Here is a 20,435-nt window from a genome sequence, read left to right as displayed (position 1 = left end):
CTTTTGGCTCTGATAGAGCCAAAAGCACACCTGGGCTTGCGGCAACGAGACCCTACCGCAGGGTCTCGTCGCAAACCCGATGGTCACGATGGTCTTGACCATCGCGACCATCATTTTGGCCGCTCGCTATAGCTGTGGGTGGTCACCCAAAGCTATGCGAGCGGCCAGGAGGCCGCTCCAAAAAGGAGCAGGGACGGCCCTGATTCAGAGCGTCCGGCTCTGAATCAGGGCCACAGACAATAAACTCTTACAGTCCTCCTGCAGAATGGTCATGGGAACTGAGGCACCAGAGCCATTTTTCTTGTGTATAGCATTAATATGGTGAGTAGAATCTTTCTGGTGGATTATTAACCATGCTGCTATTGGAACCTCTGTGGAGCTGCACTTGTTTACTTTGGAGAGGCCAGACTCAGTACACTGGGTGATTACTGGCTGGAGAGACAAAACTGCTCCATAATCTCCTTTCATGCTGCTAATATGTGTACTGGGTTTATATTTCTTTATTAGGTTCCAGAGTCTAACACCTATGTTTTTCTTTTTCTTTTAAAGTGGTCTGTAATTGATTTAATATATGCTGTTGTGCTACAGATATGTCTAAAATAGTGTATTTAAGTTTTACCGAATTTTATTAAATAATTATTTCATTTAAAATGCAATATATTATTCTATTTAAGTTTAAGTGCAACTGCTTGCAATTTTTCTTTCCAGCCTGTAATAATCTGCAGTCACAGTTATTGCAGGAAACCAAAAGCCAGGGGATCCACCACAATCAGGCCAGAATACGTGCCTGATCCAGATTTGGGAATAGAGGGCCTAAATCAGCAGTGCACGCAAATCGGGATCTGCACAGTTACTGTACTTGCTCTATCTTAAGCCGCGTACCCACTAGACGATATAATGAACGATTGAACGATAACAATATTGTTATCGTTCAATCACACATTATATTGTCCAGTGGATATGCCGTCAACGACCAGCGATGCCCACTCCCGCTGGTCGTCGTCGACGTCGCTCATCGCCCGTACTTGCAGGGCAACCTGACGATATTGTATAGTTCTGCAAGCACGGGGATGAGGGAGGGTGTCGGCACTGTACGATATCGACAGGTTCTGCAGGTTCGGGAATGAGGGAGGGTGCCGGCACTGTATGTTATAGACAGGTTGTGCAGGTTCGGGAATGAGGGAGGGTGCCGGCACTGTATGTTATAGACAGGTTGTGCAGGTTCGGGAATGAGGGAGGGTGCTGGTACTGTATGTTATCATGAATGATATCGCTCAGTATGTGTGCTCAATGTCGTTAAGGAGACTGAGCACACCACTGCCGGGGACACACTACACCATATCGCTCATAGAGCGAATAGTGTAGTGAATGTGCACCTTACTCTACTCCCTAATCTGAATCAGTCCGCTTTGGCCACACAAAGACGTACTTAAAGTGAATACATTCTAACACACTGCCAATGTGCAACTTTAAATAACCAGGTAAGAGCGCAATTTTCCACCCCGCATTTTACTTATATGTTCACGCCACAGGTTGTGTTCCTCTATAAATGAGGTCCAACATCTGCTGGCCAATCATAATTTTATGTTGACAGATTAATTATTTATCCATACAAGTACAAACTATGAGTATCGGTCATCCTGCTAATTAAACTGCAACAGCAAATATATGATCTACATACATGCAATGAAAGCTCTTATAATGTACATGGGGAAAACATGCAGAATGATGAAAGAGGGGCTTGCACAACATCGTATGTCCATCAAAAAAGCCCAGTTGCCAAGCACACCACAAAGTGACCTCAACAACCTACAAGTCACCAATCACTATGCGTATAACAAGCATACAATATCAGCTGAAATGCTTTGTGATTGACCACATGCAACCACTCAGGAGAGGTGAGGACGGGACAAAATTATTACATGCAGAGAATACAAGTGGACAAATTGGACACTGTTTCTCCAAAAATGCTTAATGGGACTTCAAAATGAACTGCTACTTACAGTAAAATCTACTATTTTCATTTTGAAATTGACATGATATCTTGTAACGTACCTATACATATGTGTATACGCAGCTATACCCGGCTGCGTCTCTCCTTATCAGTTATTATTTATAATTTGTTATTTTATATGTTGTGGTTGTTTACATTGTTTATGCTTATGTATGAGATTGCTTGCCCATTTGTATATACCCAAGCTGGTGTCTCTGTACACCGTGGTTTATATATTATGGTAAGTTTCAGACAGTGGTTACCTCTTAGAAGTTGGTACACCTTAAGAGGCTCTTGATGTATTTGTCCACCAATTTATCTGTACACATCTATTCTGGATAATTTTCAAGCTTTTGTTTCCCGTCAGCACACTTAACCTGGTATTGAATTATTTCTCAGTTATATGGCGGCATTCACTCATTCACATATTGGCACTGGTAGTTCTTTTTTAGTTCAATTTTAATTTATTTTTCTTATAGTATTCACCTTTATTAATTTGTTTCCTTACATTGAAGTTGATTACACTGTGGGCCTGATTCAGACCCGCTCACAAGCGCTATACGATCGCAAGCGAGTCGATGGTTGTGCATTGCGCCCGTGTGGCGTGCGCAATGCGCAGGCGCAAGCCCCGTAGCGAGAAATTCACTCGCTCCGGGGCTTGCTACAAACGGGGCGGCTGTCGATGTTGATCGACAGCTCGCCCCGTTTTGTAGGCGGGGTGGGGGGGGGGAGGTGGCTGGACAAACGGAGGCGTTCCTGAAGGAACGCCTGCCTTTTGTGGGCGGCCCTACTGACATCACCAGTGATGTCAGTAGTGAGCTTCCGGGCTCACTGGAGCTTGCGGCAGACGAGACCCTACCACAAGGGTCTCGTCGCAAGCCTGATTGTCGCGACCATCACCTGGTCGCTTGCAAAAAAACCCAAAAAAAACGGCCTCCTGGCCGCTCACTAAGCTGTGGGTGACCACCCACAGCTTAGCGAGCGGCCAGGAGGCCGTTTTTTTTTTTTTTTTAAAAAAGCGGTCACCCTGATTCCGAGCGTGTGCTCGCTTTTTGAGAGCGGCTCTGAATAAGGGCCAGTATGTACTAGCTGGTTGCACAGGCTGTACCATTGCTTCTATACTCCATGGTTTATTAGGTTACCTGGCTACAGAAGTTTTTGAATTCTAGACAGCAGAAAATTAAGGGCCAAATGTAATAGGGTGAGAGTATAGAAAATGTTAGAGTTTAGCAGTAATCTCTCACATTGATCGAGTTTTATCTTCAAAATGGGAAAACATCTGGATGAGAGTTTAAATCGTGAGAGTATTTTGAGTCTAAAAACATATGAGTTTGCATGTGCTCGGCTCTATTACATTGGCCGAGTTTAAAAAGTGTGAGCGCTTACTGGCAAACTCTCACATTAACTCCTGGCACATGCATGCAGCTGCCCCTGACTGAACCGTCGTTGGGCAACACAAGATGTAAAATGTTTTTGAAGTTAATTCTTCTTATTGGTGCAGATCCTTCCCGGTCATGCAAGACTGAGTGAGTGTGTAATATATAAACTGACACACCAGGCCTAATTCAGAAGTGGACACAGCTGCGTTCACTCTTGAGTCTGTTGGCGGGGTCACGGTTACAATAATATGTAAATACTAGTTTCAGCCTCCCTCTCGTGTAGCAGCCTGCGTCTGAATGACAAAGCACTGACAGTCCCACTTCTGCGTTGGAATCGAACAGACGGTATCAGATATGGGGCGGCAAAGTGATGGGCGTTCCTGGGTGGTGACCTGAAGTGAACACAGGCGTTTCACAACCATTTTCGGGGGGCAGGAGGTGACGACACAAATGCAGATGTGTCACGTTTGTGTTCAGGGGCATGTCTCAGCCTGTCATTGTGATCCCGTACACAGTAAAAATGGCTCCAGCGTCTCAGTTCCTGCAGTCATTCTGAGTAACCATAGGGTCACTCAAAAGTCCGATAATCGGCTGATCTGTGACCGATGATGTTGCTTTGTATGCAGTCACTTGGATTTGCAAAGCCGCAGCGTCTTAGTACAAATTCCGGCGTCTGCGACATTTGCATATACTGACACAGCTGATGAGTACAAATTGATAAGAGCGCTGGCATTAGCGTGCATCTCTGAAACAGGCCCTGAGAGTGCAGTAAGCCCTGTTTAGGACAGAAACTTTTGCAATATAAGATATTGTTCACACCTCTCAGTTTAACACAGAGAATAGTAATCAGAATCCATCATCTTGAATAATCAAAACATCTAAAATCCCATTGGATAGTGAACTGATGGGTGAGTCTGAATTATTATAATTAGAATTATATCTGTTAACATTATCATCTGGACATAATGGACATTCTTTGTTATCATTGATGTCATGTGTATGGATAAAAAGCTATGTTGTTTAATGATGCATCAAAATAAAACATAAATCTATTTGCGCATGCTGAAACCACTGCCGTGCCCATCACCGTCGCAGGGTAGTGGATGTAAAATATTACCTCAAAGACCATTAAAGTTCAACAATTACAAAATAAATTAGGTATCATGTTCAGCTTATGAATCACAAAACAACAGAATGACCACCTATGCCACACCTAAGTAGTGGGGAATACATTTGTAAAGACTGGTAATGATTAAAAAAACAAAACAAAACACTCTTTGTTTGCTCTGTACACATGATTATAAAGAAACTATCTATAAAGATAGCCGAAGGTTGCAAAATAGATCCCCAAACCTTGTAGATTTTCAGCAGGTTGTAAAAAAAAAAAAAATTCAGTTACTAATGCGGAGTGCACATTTGGCCGTTTTATCGGCCGGCCAACCAATTTGGTAAGTATGTGCCTGTGCATACACACTTACCAACCGGCCGACTGATATGACTGGCCACAGTAAGCAATGTTGATATAATTTTAACTGCTCCCTGTGACCAGCCAGGGCCGTAATTAGGGTAGTGCGACCAGTGCCATGGCACAGGGCACCGCAGGGCAGGGGGCGCTGTTTGGGCTTGTCAATTTTCCTGTTTATTATCATTCTTACTTGTAGCATCATCCTCTTTTATCCCCAGTATCTCCTGACCTCCCCTATCTCTTCCCTGGCCCTTCCCCATGAGGCCTTGGCCCTTTTTCCAGGCGCTCTTATGTCCCTATTTAAAAATTGGGGGGCGCCAATGCGCTTTCTGGCACAGGGCACCAAAAAGTCTAGTTACAGCTCTGTGACCAGCATATGGATCAGTCATGTATACACACAGGCAGATGTTAACGATATATGTCTGCAAGGTATATCGCATCTGCCGTGCTGCCCGGCCGACGCAATATATCTGTGAATGACGTCGTTCGCAGATATATTGTATATACACACAAGCCGATGGTCAGGACGATATATCGTTCATCGTCTGTACGAACAATATATCGTCCACTGTGTACCCAGCTTACTGTTAGGAGTGTTCTTTATAACAAAATATGACAGCTAGATCAATAGTAATGGTAATTAGCATGATACTGAGACACATAATGCCTGAGTTTTGAACTTTATTGCTGTTAATCTAGCTGTCACATGTTGTCAAACAAATACAAGTAGCATCCAATATAGGTTATTCTTCCATTACTCCATGCTACGTACACATCATTTCATTGCGTTTCTCAATCTGGTTATGAAAGCCTGACAATCCCAAACATATGCTTCAGAAAACTCAAAGACATGCATAATTACACATAACTATATTTAATATGCAAACCTAAAGGATTCAACACCTAACATGCATTGTATAATGAGGGTGCATGCTGACTTGCCAACCAGCCATGATTTCTAGTACAATTTCATATGATGTTTCCCAATTAGTATAACTTCATGTTGGGGTGCAGCTCCATATGGAAAACCAAGTCCATGAAATAACCTCAAAAGAAGAGTGCACTAGCCAGACTTGTAGCAAAAATGTATATATATTTAATGATAAAATGACACAGAAACACGCTAAGGGGAGTAAACCCTGTACCTAATTGAATTCCCCATTAATAGACAATGTTTCTGTCTATGTCAGAGGCGTTGTCACAAGGAGAGTGCAGGGGAGCGACCGCTATTAGAGAGCGCACCTGTCAGTGCATGGCCACCCTCAAGATGTCCAATATGTTTATTGCTATGAGTCTGTTTGAGAATGGAAGAACAGAGGAGGGACAGGAGGGTGGACAGGCAAGTGGGCGGGTGCACTGTAGCCGCCTCCCAAATGGAGTACATTACTCCTCCTAAGCTGTAATATAGGGCCTGATTCGGATTTGTATGCAAACCCGATGGTTTATGTACAAATCCGATGGTGGGGCGCCTGCACATGACCCGTTCTGTGCATTGCAGAGCGGGTCCTGTGTAATCGCTTGCAGTGCCGCAACTTGGGGATAGAATGACAACCGAGTCCGTTCCACAAAACATCTGCGTCCACAGATGCACCTGCAAATCACTGTAACATGCAGGAGGGTCTTTCTAATACAGACACCTCTACTGCATATGTGAGCACTGCTGCTGCATCCAAAGACGCAGCAGAAATGCTAAATCCGTTCACATCAGAATGAGGCCCATAGTTAATTAATATGAAGGGGTTTAATACTTTTATTGGGGTTATTTAAGGTTAAGATTTTTTTTTATATTAGACTGAGTGACAGAATGAGTGTTCATTAAAGGGGTTGCTACGATGATTATGAAAAAGTTAATGGTTTTTGAGGAGGGAGTAATTAGTGATGAGGGGATTAGATGTCTAGCAGTCAAAAAAATGCTCTTTGTACTGGATGGTGAGCTTAAAACTGGTCTATTAAGGGTATGGAGGTCTATTTTGCATGGTGGTCACAAAAAATTAGCTTTGTATTGTGTGGTGGTCACTATGATGTAATTTGGATGCAAATAGTGTATTTAGAAGTTGATATTTGAATTTTGGAACACCTGGCCCTGGAGTGCCTATTTTTCCAACTTTGCCCCCCCCCTTCCCCCTCTTTTTTATTTTTTTAAAGAAATTTAAACTCTTACAATTTATATTTTAGCTATAGTGTAACTGAAAGCCCATATGTAGGATTTCTGGACCATTGCACATGCACAAAACAATCTGCAAAGCCGATACTTAGCAGCATCTTCATGGCTGCCGAGTATCACTCAGCTACAAAGGCGATCATTTTTTTTCATAAATTAGGGTGATTTTTACATCAGCCTTATCGCAGTGAACCTGTGACATTGAAGGCAAACAAAAGACCGAAGGAATCGCTCCCATCATACCGACAATTCACGCACACACACGATTCACTTTAAATGGTATGCTGCTTTGTGTGCTTTTCATTTAATTATTTTATATATAATCAGTTACTTATATAGCGCCAGCATATAACTCTTTTTTCTTCAGTGCAGTGTATAAGTGTGTGTTTTGTAAATGCGCTGGGTGCCACTCTGGCTTCCCAATGAACAATTAGCAACATTAGTTTCTGATGGCAACGAGCAAAATTAATGTCTGATTGGTCAGAACTTAATGTCACTTATTGGTCACCACTAATACTCATCCTAGGTGTCGTCTCTATGGGTGCATGACAATATTTGTGCTGACATTATCCATGACCGTACATAACATTTCTCACTTTTATGGAAGGAGGGCACATGAGCACAATCATTTTACAAAGTTGGCTTCCTTGCTTCCCATGCAATGTCACACGCTTACCTTGTGAGCAGTGTGGATCTCTTTCTCCTTTACATGCTTTTACTATTTTCACTTTTGATTTACCCTAACAATTGTAAAAACTATGTCCATCAGTAAATGTTTATGAAACGGTCAGTAAAGCATATATTTACATACTTTTGGAAGCATCGGTGGCGATTTAATTGTTGGTGCCGGCGGCTGTCAGAGATGGGCGTGCGACAGCGCAATTCATTTGTTGCTCCGTTCATGCGCAAACTGCCTTAAGTGCTAACTTTTCTGCTCGCCTTCTCCTGCGGTGGTAAGCAGAAATGTGCGAAAAGTCTGTGGTCCCTAACCAGGACTTTAGACAGTTTAGCCGTTTTACGCGGCCATATGCGGTCTAATTGAACGCAACAAGCACAATAATTAATAATGGGAACCTCAAAACAATTTAATTGCAACATTGGACGCACAATAATTAGCGCGACTTAATAAGCAATTGAATTGCCCCATTGTCTTTGGTTCCCAATTTATCTCTTTTGCCTTTTAATGAATTTATTGTTGGCTAAAATACAAATATATTTATGTAAAATGTGGCTATTTAGAGATTTTACAAATTAATGTTAAAACATAAATAATATTTTATTAATTGGTTACGTATGGTGGCTTAGTAGAAGAGGATCATGTCAACCAATCATAAATGGAATGGTGCTGGTTCACAGATTATGAGTAGTGTACACAGATTGCTTGTGTTTATAGACATGGCCACTCATCTCAGTGGACATTTTTTGGGTGGGTCTCCATATTTAAAAAGTAACAAATGTCCAAATGTGGGAATCCCATTTAAACAGTTTAAGTGTTTACTGACTTGGTTATATTTTAATTAAATTCTTAATAAGCCCAAAGCTGAACTCGGGATCCTTTGGGATAACCACTGCAGTCCCTGGGTGTGCAGCTTTCCTACCTTACCAGAAAACTATTTTACTGTTTTCAATTATAGGTCTGTGTTCAGTAATTAAGGTGATGTCTGATAACTCCTGAGGATTTAGCTATGAACTAAAGATCATTAACCATCTATACCTGATGCTAAAGAAAGTCATCATTTTAAAGGTAACTAAGCCAAAAAAAAAGATCAAAAATTTTAATATGCAGAAGTACTGAGATTAATTCTGCTCAGGTGGGGGCAAGCAAAACTGCCGGAGCCGGCGGCTGTTTGCGCCGGAATGGAGCAACAACTGAATTGCTCCGTCGTGTTCGCGTCACTGACAGCCACCGTCCCCGGAGACTCAGTCGCACACAGATATACAAGTGTCATATATCCGCATAGTCTCCTGGAGCGTCCTAGTCACATTGCATTTCAGGTAAGAAAAGATGCGAAAGAGATGCCTGGTGCTCGTAGAGTTGCACACGTCCTGGCGCGCAGAGAGGGGCTGTTTGGCTCATTTAGCCTCAAGACGTCATGCAGCGCGATATGTTTGGCGTAAGTGAGCCACCAGGTACAGTGCAACTATGCTAGCGTCTGGTGTCTTTTTTTTGCAGAAAATGCGTCATAGGGTCATATTCAATTAGCGGCGAAAATGGTTGCTTTTTTCGCCATTGGCGAAAACGACCATTTGACAAAAAAACTGCGAAATTTTCGCCAAAAAACAGATGAAAACGGCAAGCGGCGAAAAAAAACTGGAGCACAGAATGCTGATTCAGAGACTCAGTCGCACACATATACAACTGCATATCAAGCACAATATCCTGGTGCGTCCTAGTCACATTGCATTGTGACAGACACATTTTCGGCAAAAAGACGGTCGGTGCTAGAGGGGGGGCTGTTTGGCGCTACTGCAGCAACAATGAGTGAGGACACATCTGTGCTCTCGAGTGATAAGTATATTCCTTACTAGAGGAGTTTTGCAACCTTCATGCATCGATCACCGGATGATGGGAACAAAGAAAAGGAATTACATTTCTGTGAGATTGGGAGGAAGATGGATTTGGAGTAGATCTAGCAAGGCAAGGGTCATGAGGCGAGTTGAAATCCCCACCTATAATAAGGTTTGGGGTGTTCGTTCTCATAAGGTGGTTATAATGTATTTTTATAAAAGGAAGCATTTGGTTGGTTCGGGGCATGTAAATTAAGAATTTTAAACTTCTCACCCACGTGGATAAGAAGGTAACAGTCCTCTGGATCCACTATTGTATTAGTAATAGAGTAAGATAGATTTTTACTGAAAAGAATAGCAACGGCTCTTTTTCTTAGTATAGGAGGCAGAGCGACGTAGTCGGCATCCCAGGGTGCGGGATGCCGACAGTCAGAAGACAGGCGTCGAAATCCCGACAGGTCGAGATCCCGGCACCAGTATACTGACCTGAAGGTAAGTATCGGGGTGTTAGGGGGAGGTTAGGGTTAGGTAACAGGGTTAGCCATTAGGGGGAGGGTTAGGCCCCCGAGGAGGTAGAGTTAGGATTAGGGTGCGGGGAGGGGGAGGTTAGGTTTAGGCACTAGGGGTGGAGGTTCGGTTTAGGCACCAGGGAGGGGGTGTTAAGTTTAGGGTGTGGGGAGCGGGAGGTTTTTAGGCACTAGGGGGGGGGGGGTTAGGGTTAGGCATTGGGTAGAGAGGGTTAGGGTAGGGGTTAGATAAATACTTACCGCTGTTCTCTATGGCTGTCGAGATGTCGCTGTCGATATTCTAACCAGCGGCATCCCAACAGCCGGGATTTCATACCCAACCCGAGGCAGAGACACAGTCCTGTATCCATGGACTCCAAATAGTCGCTGTGGGACCTTTCAACTAGTGAGTCTCCTGCACCACTGATGCACGTCAGCTACCTCTAACTTGATGTTATAATATATACAGTAGATCATCTGCAGGCCCAATTACAAACGTAACGGAAAAACAATGCTTGAGAAAAGGCCAGCTAGCAACACCCAAACCTGTCTACTCGTCTTAAATGAATTGTAGCTTGGCTAGAGCTATCCTGGGTTTCTTGTTGCACCATAAACATTTTAAAAGAGAGTGTGGTAGCAGCAATATCAGCTTTTGTGAGACAGAGCAGCAGCATCTGAATAGCAAAGGATCATTTTTAAGACAGCCACAAGACTCAATAACGAAAGAGGGAGTAGTCTCCAATTATCTAGCAAACCGTGTATTTAATGAGATGGCATATACAGTCAGGTCATAAATATTGGGACATTGACAGCATTTTCATATTTTGTCCTCTATTCTCCACCACAATGGCTTTGAAATGAAACAAACAAGATGTGATTTAACTGCAGACTTTCAGATTTAATTTGAGGGTAACTACAGCCAAATCAGGTGAACGGTGTAGGAATTACAACAGTTTCTATATCTGCCTCCCACTTTTGAAGGGGCCAAAAGTAATGGGACAAACTAAACAATCCTAAATCTAACTTTCACTTTTTAATACTTTGTTGCAAATCCTTTGCAGGCAATTACAGCCTGAAGTCTGGAACGCATAGACATCACCAGACGCTGGGTTTCATCCCTGGTGATGCTCTGCCAGGCCTCTACTGCAAATGCATTCAGTTCCTGCTTGTTCTTGGGGCATTTTCCCTTCAGTTTTGTCTTCATCAAGTGAAATGCATGCTCAGTCGGATTCAGGTCAGGGGATTGACTTGGCCATTGCATAACATTCCACTTTCTAGCCTTAAAAAACTCTTTGGTTGCTTTTGCAGTATGCTTCGGGTCATTGTCCATCTGCACTGTGAAGCGCCGTCCAATGAGTTCTGAAGCATTTGACTGAATATGAGCATATAATATTGCCCGAAACACTTCAGAATTCATTCTGCTGCTTTTATCAGCAGTCACATCATCAATAAATACAAGGGAACCAGTTCCATTGGCAGCCATACATGCCCACGCCACGACACTACTACCACCATGCTTCACTGATGAGGTGGTATGTTTTGGATCATGAGCAGTTCCTTTCCTTCTCTTCTCATCACTCTGGTACAAGTTGATCTTTGTCTCATCTGTCAATAGGATGTTGTTCCAGAACTGTAATGGCTGTTTTAGATGTTGTTTGGCAAACTCTAATCTGGTCTTCCTGTTTTTGTGGCTTACCAATGGTTTGCATCTTGTGGTGAGCCCTCTATATTCAGTCTTGTGAAGTCTTCTCTTGATTGTTGACTTTGACACATATACATCTACCTCCTGGAGAGTGTTGTTGATTTGGTCAACTGTTGTGAAGGGGTTTTTCTTCACCAGGGAAATAATTATTTTGTCATCCACAATTGTTTTCCGTTGTCTTCCGGGTCTTTTGGTGTTGCTGAGCTCTCCAGTGTGTTCTTTCTTTTTAAGAATGTTCCAAACAGTTGATTTGGCCACACCTATTGTTTTTGCTATCTCTCTAATGGGTTTGTTTTGATTTTCAGCCTAATGATGGCTTGCTTCACTGATAGTGACAGCTCTTTGGATCTCATATTGAGAGTTGACAGCAACTGATTCCAAATGCAAATGTCACACCTAGAATCAACTCCAGACCTTTTACCTGCTTAATTGATAATGAAGTAACGAGGGAATAGCCCACACCTGTCCATGAAATAGCTTTTGAGTTGATAGTCCCATTACTTTTGGCCCCTTAAAAAGTGGGAGGCACATATAGAAACTGTTGTAATTCCTACACCGTTCACCCGATTTGGATGTAATTGCCCTCAAATTAAATCTGAAAGTCTGCAGTTAAAGCACATCTTGTTTGTTTCATTTCAAAACCATTGTGGTGGTGAATAGAGGCCAAAATATGAAAATTCTGTCAATGTCCCAATATTTATGGACCTGACTGTACACTGCAAAACTTGGAGGGTATACATATCCCAAGATACTTTATTTGAGATTAAAACATTTTTAGTACCAGAACTACCAATGTATTGAAGAGAGTACCTGTCGAGGGATGTAGTCCGCATCCCGACTGTTAGAATCCCGACAGATTGAGGAGGTAAGTAATAAAGTCAGGGGGTGACTTAGGGTTAGGCTTAGGCTGCGGGAGGAGAGGGTTAGGGTTAGGCTGTGGGACGGAGGGTTAGGGCTAGGGTAGGGGTTGTAAAACTTACAGAACACTGTTGAGATGCCGCTGTCAGCATCCTGATCGTCGGGATCCCGTGCCCAACCCCCTCCTAGGGGTAAAATTTCCGACTTATCTATGTTAATCTTATTGAGCTATTATCGGGTACTACACAAATAATAACATGCCATTGGTAAAAAGAGTCAGTTTAGTTTCTACCAGACCAACTTGAATCCTATGAAATGAGAAGACTTCCTCAATGCTATTGCCAGAAGTTCTGTACTTTATGTAGCATTAATGCATTTAAGTTAGAATTGACTGTAGTATTACTTATGCTTAGCAGTAGACCTAAATAAGCCAGTTTTCAATAATTCCAGTCATGCTTAGATTTTCAATATAGTTTTCTTTTGTATATATCTTAAGACAAGGCTAGAAATAAATATCTACAAGCTAGGGGTCTACTGCCCCACAATTTATTCTTAGTTTGCAGTTTTAATTAAAATCATATTTCTGACAAAGACAAAATAAACTCAATAGCAAGTTAAAGTCCACTGGGACAGGAACTGATGTATGGTCAAAATATTCTCTGTAAAGCACTGCGGAATATGTATGCATGGCCAGTACTTACAAAATAGGCAGGGCCCCCCAGGAGATGGGACTGAGGTGGAGACTGAGTGCTGGCATGCTTGGACAAATATATATATATATATATTTATATATCAGACCCACATAAAATACACTGAAGGAAGGGTGAGTGTAGAAGTGTAGGACACAGGACAGGGAAGGCTGGCTAGACTAGGAGGGGGGTGTCACGACCAGGGTTTCTCGGCATAGCGGTCGGCGGGTATTACCTGTGAGGTCGCTATGGCGGTGGGCGCCTGGAGGTGGTGCTGGTGCCTGGCGGGGAGCATTGGTTGTGCGTGATCCTGTGCGGGCATGTTGTCACTCTGGGCTTGTTTGGTCTGACGGTGTTTCCGTCCGCACCAGCATGGGCGCCGCCATCTTGCCTCTAGCCGTGTGATCTAATCGCCCAGTCCTGGTGGGTCACATGCTCTCTCTGGCCTGTCACAGCGGAGCACTGGGTATTTAAGGGAGTTGAGAGCTCTCTTTCATTGCCAGTGCAACGTGTTTCTCAACCGCCGCTGAGAGAGAGTTCCTGTGCTCACTTACTGCATGTTGGATCTTTGCCTTAGCCTGCTTACCTGACCTGCTCCATAAACTGCTGGCATCCTCTGCCTCCTCCTATTGCCCCTCCCTTGCCTGAGTACCTGTGTCAGCTGTTACCCTGCCTCCACTTGCAAATCTCCTGGACATTATCAATTCACTTCAGCCTGCAATTCACTACAGCCTGCAATTCACTACAGCCTGCAATCCACTACAGCCTGCAATTCACTACAGGCTGCAATTCACTTCAACTTGCAATTCATTACAGCCTCACAAGACCCGGATTACTGGACTGCTCCTATCTGCCACTACCTGGACTTTTACTCATTGCTTCACCTCAGTTCCCATTTGCACTTTAGTGCCATCCCTGTACTTTATTTTCTCCCATTGTTCATGTCTGCCAAACCACTCATTAAAAGTTCCCCATTTTGTTTTAAACCTGCTTCTGTGTCTGCTCATATCACCACCCAGGCCCACAAAAAACCAGAACATCACAGTGGGCAGGTTAGGCTGGCTGGACTGGGGGGACAGGGCAGGGAAGGCTAGCTGGACTAGGAGGGGGACAGGAAAGGCTGGCTGAACTATGGGGGGAGGCACAGGGCAGGGAAGACTGGCTAGACTAGAGGGGGACTGGGCAGGGAAACCTGGCTGGACTAGGGGGAGGACACAGGGCAGAGAAGGCTGTAACAGAGGGGGATGCATAAGGCAGGGAAGGCTGACTGGACAGGGGGGGGAGGCATAAAGCAGAGAAGGCTGGCTGGAATAGGGAAGGCTGGCTGGAACAGGGGGGGGACCACATGTCAAGGTTAGGGATTACCTTGTTTAGTGGTTTGTTCAGCCGGCTGCGCTGGTGCAGCCAGTCAGATAGAATCACTGCTTTTCAAAAATGGAGAGAGATGGGGCCTGGGTGGCAGCCAAGGTCCAGGGATGGCAGGGAGAATTGATATAAAACGCTGACGGCATTTCAAATATGGCGCCGGGCCGCGAGCCAATCACAGCTCGCAGACCTGCAGCCAATCAGGAGCGGCCACTACTGATTGGCCGCGATCTCAGGCTAGCTTGTGGTTGCCGGCATTGTATCCATTCCGGGCCCCGCTCTCTCTTCCCTGGGTCCGGGACTCGAGGCCCGGCTGTCCCCCCCTGATGGCGGCCCTGTATGTGTGCGCTATATAAATAAATGGTAATAAATAAATAAATGTGCAATACAATTATCAAAGACCTGGTTTAATTATCACCGGTATTTATGTTCTCAGAGACTGTACATATGTTGAGGTTTTCCAAATGCACAGAATGCATGTTCATTTTGGCATCTGTTCTTTGCCTTATAAGATACAAATCATATATTTTGTACATACACAATAAAAAATAGCTATGTTAAAGATAATGTGCAATGTTGTCACTTTGGAAAGAGCAGTGTCCTATGTCTATCTACAGTACACCATGCTGTTATGCACTATGGTCAGTGTAGTGATTTATATCTATCTACAGAACACCATGCTGTTATGCACTATGGTCAGTGTAGTGATTTATATCTATCTACAGAACACCATGCTGTTATGCACTATGGTCAGTGTAGTGATTTAGATCTATGTACAGTACACCATGCTGTTATGCACTATGGTCAGTGTAGTGATTTAGATCTATGTACAGTACACCATGCTGTTATGCACTATGGTCAGTGTAGTGATTTAGATCTATCTACAGTACACCATGCTGTTATGCACTATGGTCAGTGTAGTAATTTAGCTCTATGTACAGTACACCATGCTGTTATGCACTATGGTCAGTGTAGTAATTTAGCTCTATGTACAGTACACCATGCTGTTATGCACTATGGTCAGTGTAGTGATTTAGATCTATCTACAGTACACCATGCTGTTATGCACTATGGTCAGTGTAGTGATTTAGATCTATGTACAGTACACCATGCTGTTATGCACTATGGTCAGTGTAGTGATTTAGATCTATCTACAGTACACCCAGAGGTGTAGCTAGGTGCCATGGTGCCCGGAGCAAGGGTATGTTTCGGCGCCCCCTGCTGCATTTGCTATCCCAGCGCTGCGGCTGAGGTCGCAGGCTGGGATCACCATCACGACCATCGGTGGTCGATGGTTGCGATGGTGGACGGCGTCGGGCGGCAAGCCAGCTGAGTAAGTCTCAGCTTACTGTGCCAAGCCGGCATGCGAGCCCGGAAGACTAGATACATCTAAGCAGTCCCTGGGCTGGCCACTCCCAGAAAATGGGGTGTACACACCCTGTTTCCGGGAACGGCAGCTGACCCCGTCCCCCACTGATCGTAGCAGGTCCCCGTCACTTATAATTATTATTAAACCCATCAGTCAGTGACCTGTTAATTATAGATCAGTGGCCCATTGATATATAATCAACAGAACACTGGCTAAGGGTTGGGGACCTGCTACAATCAGAGGGGGAGGGGAAGGTGCCACTGACTTTCCTCCCCCTCACTGATTATCGCATGTCCCCATCCCCTATATACAGTATTGCACAAATAGTGACCGCCCCTATAAATTGTAAAGTACATTCTGTAGCCTGCCTGCCTGCCTATAAGCAAAGTGCAGCTAGTGAGCCAGAACACACTTCTTTTTTTCCCGGTGTCTGTGCGGTGTGTCCCGGGTGGCTCGACTCTCCTGTCTAGAGACTCTCCGCACGCCTGACGTCACACGCACTCAGGGGCGGATTGGGCCAGACAACCAGCCCGGGAAATTTCAGGAAGCAGCCCTAAATGGGGGTGGGATCTTTCTCTTGGAAAGATGAACACTTTACACCTTCCTCCCCCTACTAGTCCCAATGCTATTTTAATATTGACCTCCTTCCCCCAACTAGCATTATTATTTATTATCCCCTACGCATTACATTAATATTCCCACTAACCTTAATAGCCCTCAACACCACACATTAATAGCACCCACACATTACATTAATACCACACCACGCACACACATTATATTAATACCATTACACACACAGTAAAATAATCTGATTACAGAAACACATTATATTAAAATCACCCATCCCAAACACACATTATATTAACAAAACAAACAAAATTTGAGACAGGGCATTTGGGGCTTTATGGACGTGCACACGTTGGGACATATTATATTAATGCCACCACATACATTATATTAATGCAGGGCTGTATTAAGAGAGGAGAGGGCCCATGTGTAAACTCCGACCAGGACCCCTCCTCTCTAGCTAGCAGCAGTGCGCGCATCAGTGAGTAGACCCTAGCGCTGTGCCAGAGTCTACTGCGCATGCGCAGGTCTCCAGGAAAATTAAATAGTGGCCATTTTCCCAGCGATTTTTCTTTTGCACCTTTGCAAAACAGCAGAAAAATGGCCCCCATAATATTTTCCCGGAGACTTGTGCAGCCATCACTGGACACTGGATAGGTGAGTATTGAAGAAATGGTTGCAGGGCCTGCGGTGTGTGGTCTGCACACCCTACACCCATTTTAGATACGCTACTGTATTTATGCCAGCACACACACATACATTATAATATTGCCAGCACTATGCTCTCTATCACTGCGTTGTTACAAATGACACTCTCCTGGATAGTACAGCTACAAGGAGAGACAGAAGAAGGGATGTGAAAGGAAAGCAGAGTAGAATATTACTAGTAACATTTACTAATGCCAACGCATGCTCCTTTAACTTACTTTATATGGCTGGAGGCAGACGGGTCACTCAAGGGACGCAGGGTCGCTCTTCATATGGCTCCCGGGCTCCTCTGTGGATGCTGCTATGGAGACGTGATGACGTCTCTCCACACAATCACATTCAGCAGGAGGAGTGGAGCAAGCTAGCAGGGGCCAGGCACCACGGCGCTAACGTGTCATACAACAACGCAGCAGGGGCTGGGTGCCCGCACTGCCCGGCATCTGGGCTTGCTTGTATTGGCGGGCTGGGCAGTTATGGGACGGCCGCGCAGTGTGTCAGATTCATTGTGGCAGGCACCCGGCGCTCCGGACCAGCAATACAGGCTTTTTGGAATTAGCGGCACTGTGAGAGAGGGAACCCTGGGAGACCTCTGAGCTGGCTTTCTCACTCTGCGCTCCTGACCCGAGTAGTGCCGAGTAGTGCGTCATGCACTACTCGGCACTATTCGGGTCAGGAGCGCAGAGTGAGGAAGCCTACGCGGCTCAGGCTGTCACTGACAGCTACGAGCCACGGGCGGCCGGGCTGTAGGTGCCACGCGGCGCCAGAGACAGGCTGCAGCGCGCCCTCTTAACTTTTCACCATGCTGTTCTGAACTATGGTCAGTGTAGTGATTAGATCTATGTACAGTACACCATGCTGTTATGCATTATGGTCAGTGTAGATCTACCTACAGTACACTATACTTTTATACGCTAAGCCTCATTGGAACAGGCAGCTCGTACTGTGCACATAAGAACAATTACGTCAATAGGCTGCAACCGGAAATGTGATGAGAGACACATCCTGTGAAACCGCAGCTAACTGATTTGGTCCTATAGTATCTAAGCAACTGTATCCAAAGTTTGTGAACTATAAGGCAATATTGGGCTAAATGCAGAGTTAAATGGAAATCATCGGTATGTGCTCACACATTGCGTGCATGGATGAAATGTGTATATTTGGCGTATGCGCCCGCCCGCTATCCATATGCTTTAATTGCTACTAGTCATCATCATTGCACATTTGTGTCAGCCTGCTCTTGGTGCAAAATATATGCCGGTGGGCGCTTTTGTATGAATCCCATCGGCTGCAACATTAGCATAAAGTCGTAGTCGTGCTGCGGTAAAAGACACAGTCGTGTCTGCATTAGGTTGCACCTCTGAATCAGGCCCAAACTGTCATTAATCAAACCAAATATCGTGTTATAACTAGCATATGCAAACGCATATAGAAGCCAGGTCTCAGCAGCAACCTAACAACTTCAATGATGTAGGTAAATGCCAATCTTTAATTTTATTTCCGCCATATTATAAAGAGGACAAATGGAAATATGTTATATTAGCCATGCAATAATTCTTTTCCTGGCTTCCCAATGTACATAAGACATGAATCATTACTACAATACATTCTGCTGCAGTATCTTGACTTCAGCACACTTACCGGTAAGTATAAGGCCCGATTTCATCTACAACAGGTTTCTCTCCGGCCAGGACCTCCATTGGGTTACTAACATTAAAAAAGTAGAACTGCATGTAAATTGGAAGAGGGGGGTCGATCCATTCTTTGAAGACATCAGTCCCATTCTTGAGTACTACAGCCTAAATGAAAATTACACAAAGCTTGAAGACATCAGAATATATTATATATGGTGATCACAGACCCACAAATGTAGGTGCAAATTGGTTTTATATGAGTGTTTTAACAGAATGGAGTTGGACCTACATTTTAAATGTGCTATGCAGACATTTAGGCAAAAGTACAAACTAAACTCTCACATTTTTCTGAGATGAACTATTGAGATAAAATACGTTTATTTGGGGGTGTATTTACTAAACACAGACAGATGCTGCAGAGGAATGAAATAAAATGGTGTATATATTTAGTTATACATAAATAATCACACTGTTTCAATGTATTAATTAGCTCAGTAATAACAGCAACTTATATGTGTTATTGTGAAATACTAGCTTTACTTGCTCTTTAAGATACAGGGACTGCTGCCAACTGTGTTGATGACTCAGATCCACATTACAAAAACCATAGGACAACAACTCTTTAACAAAGTTACTCTATACAGTAAACAGGACTCCAAACATCACACTTCCCAGCAAACACTAACCCAACTGAACCATCCAAGCACATCAAAAGGTATGCCTCCCATGCATTGCCTTGTGCAAAATATATTTTCTATGCTCCCCAGAATCATAACAATAGTATTATCTTATGTCCACAATACAAATGTAATTTCCTCCACGTATGTCCACCACAGGTTGTGCAATAAGTTTCTGGATGTGCAGTGCATAGGTAGAGTAGACATATAAGCAGCACTGCACACCAAAGAAGCCAGCTTGTTCACTTACTTCAAGAAACTTGTTATTGAGCTCAACAGAGGCCACTGGAGAGCCATGATCTTCTACGACTACAAGAGTGGCCTGCGAGAGTAGAAGAGTTTTGATCAACTGCGAGCTGCTTTTGGGGAGGAAGCATCCTCCCGAACCACTGTGTTTGAGTGGTGAGCAGAATTTCGTCACTGGAGATAGTCCGTGGAAGACTTGGAGTGCTGCAGGCTACCTGTGTCCGCCATCACCGAGGACAACGTTGCTGCCGTGCCGGCCATAGTTGAGGTGGACGCCAGGGTGACCGTGACCCAGTTACGAGAAGTAGATAGGCATCTCATCGGGATCCATCTGCTTGATACTCCACGAAAAGCTTGGCCTGAGCAAGGTTTCTGCACGCTGGGTGCCCCATCAGCTGACTTGAGACCAGAAGGAGGCTTGGGTGACTTGAAGCCGCAATATGCTGGCCAGGTTTGATGGCGGGCACTCAAACAATATGGGAGATCAGTGGCGATTAATCCTGGAACTACAGTTTCGACCCGAAACCAAACAACAGTCGGCCCAGATCAGACATGAGCGCAGCGTGGCCAAGCAGATGGTGGCTGTTTTTGTGATCAAGACTGGCCAT

At 44.2% G+C, this 20,435-nt stretch overlaps 1 protein-coding gene across 2 annotated transcripts in view; it reads right to left on the bottom strand.

Moving 5' to 3' along the window:
- Nucleotides 1-20,435, bottom strand: part of SCARB2 (scavenger receptor class B member 2) — a 73,306-nt gene that overhangs the window by 38,796 nt on the left and 14,075 nt on the right. For both annotated transcript variants that reach the window (XM_088456421.1, XM_088456419.1), the window contains exon 2: nt 18,912-19,069. In XM_088456421.1, coding sequence (XP_088312547.1) covers nt 18,912-19,069 — 158 coding nt within the window. The remainder of the gene's footprint in view (nt 1-18,911; nt 19,070-20,435) is intronic.

The sequence above is a fragment of the Taudactylus pleione genome, unplaced genomic scaffold (genome assembly GCF_031769625.1).
Source record: "Taudactylus pleione unplaced genomic scaffold, aTauple2 ptg000703l, whole genome shotgun sequence".
Classification (NCBI taxonomy): Eukaryota; Metazoa; Chordata; class Amphibia; order Anura; family Myobatrachidae; genus Taudactylus; species Taudactylus pleione.
This window is presented reverse-complemented; position numbering and strand designations above follow the sequence as displayed.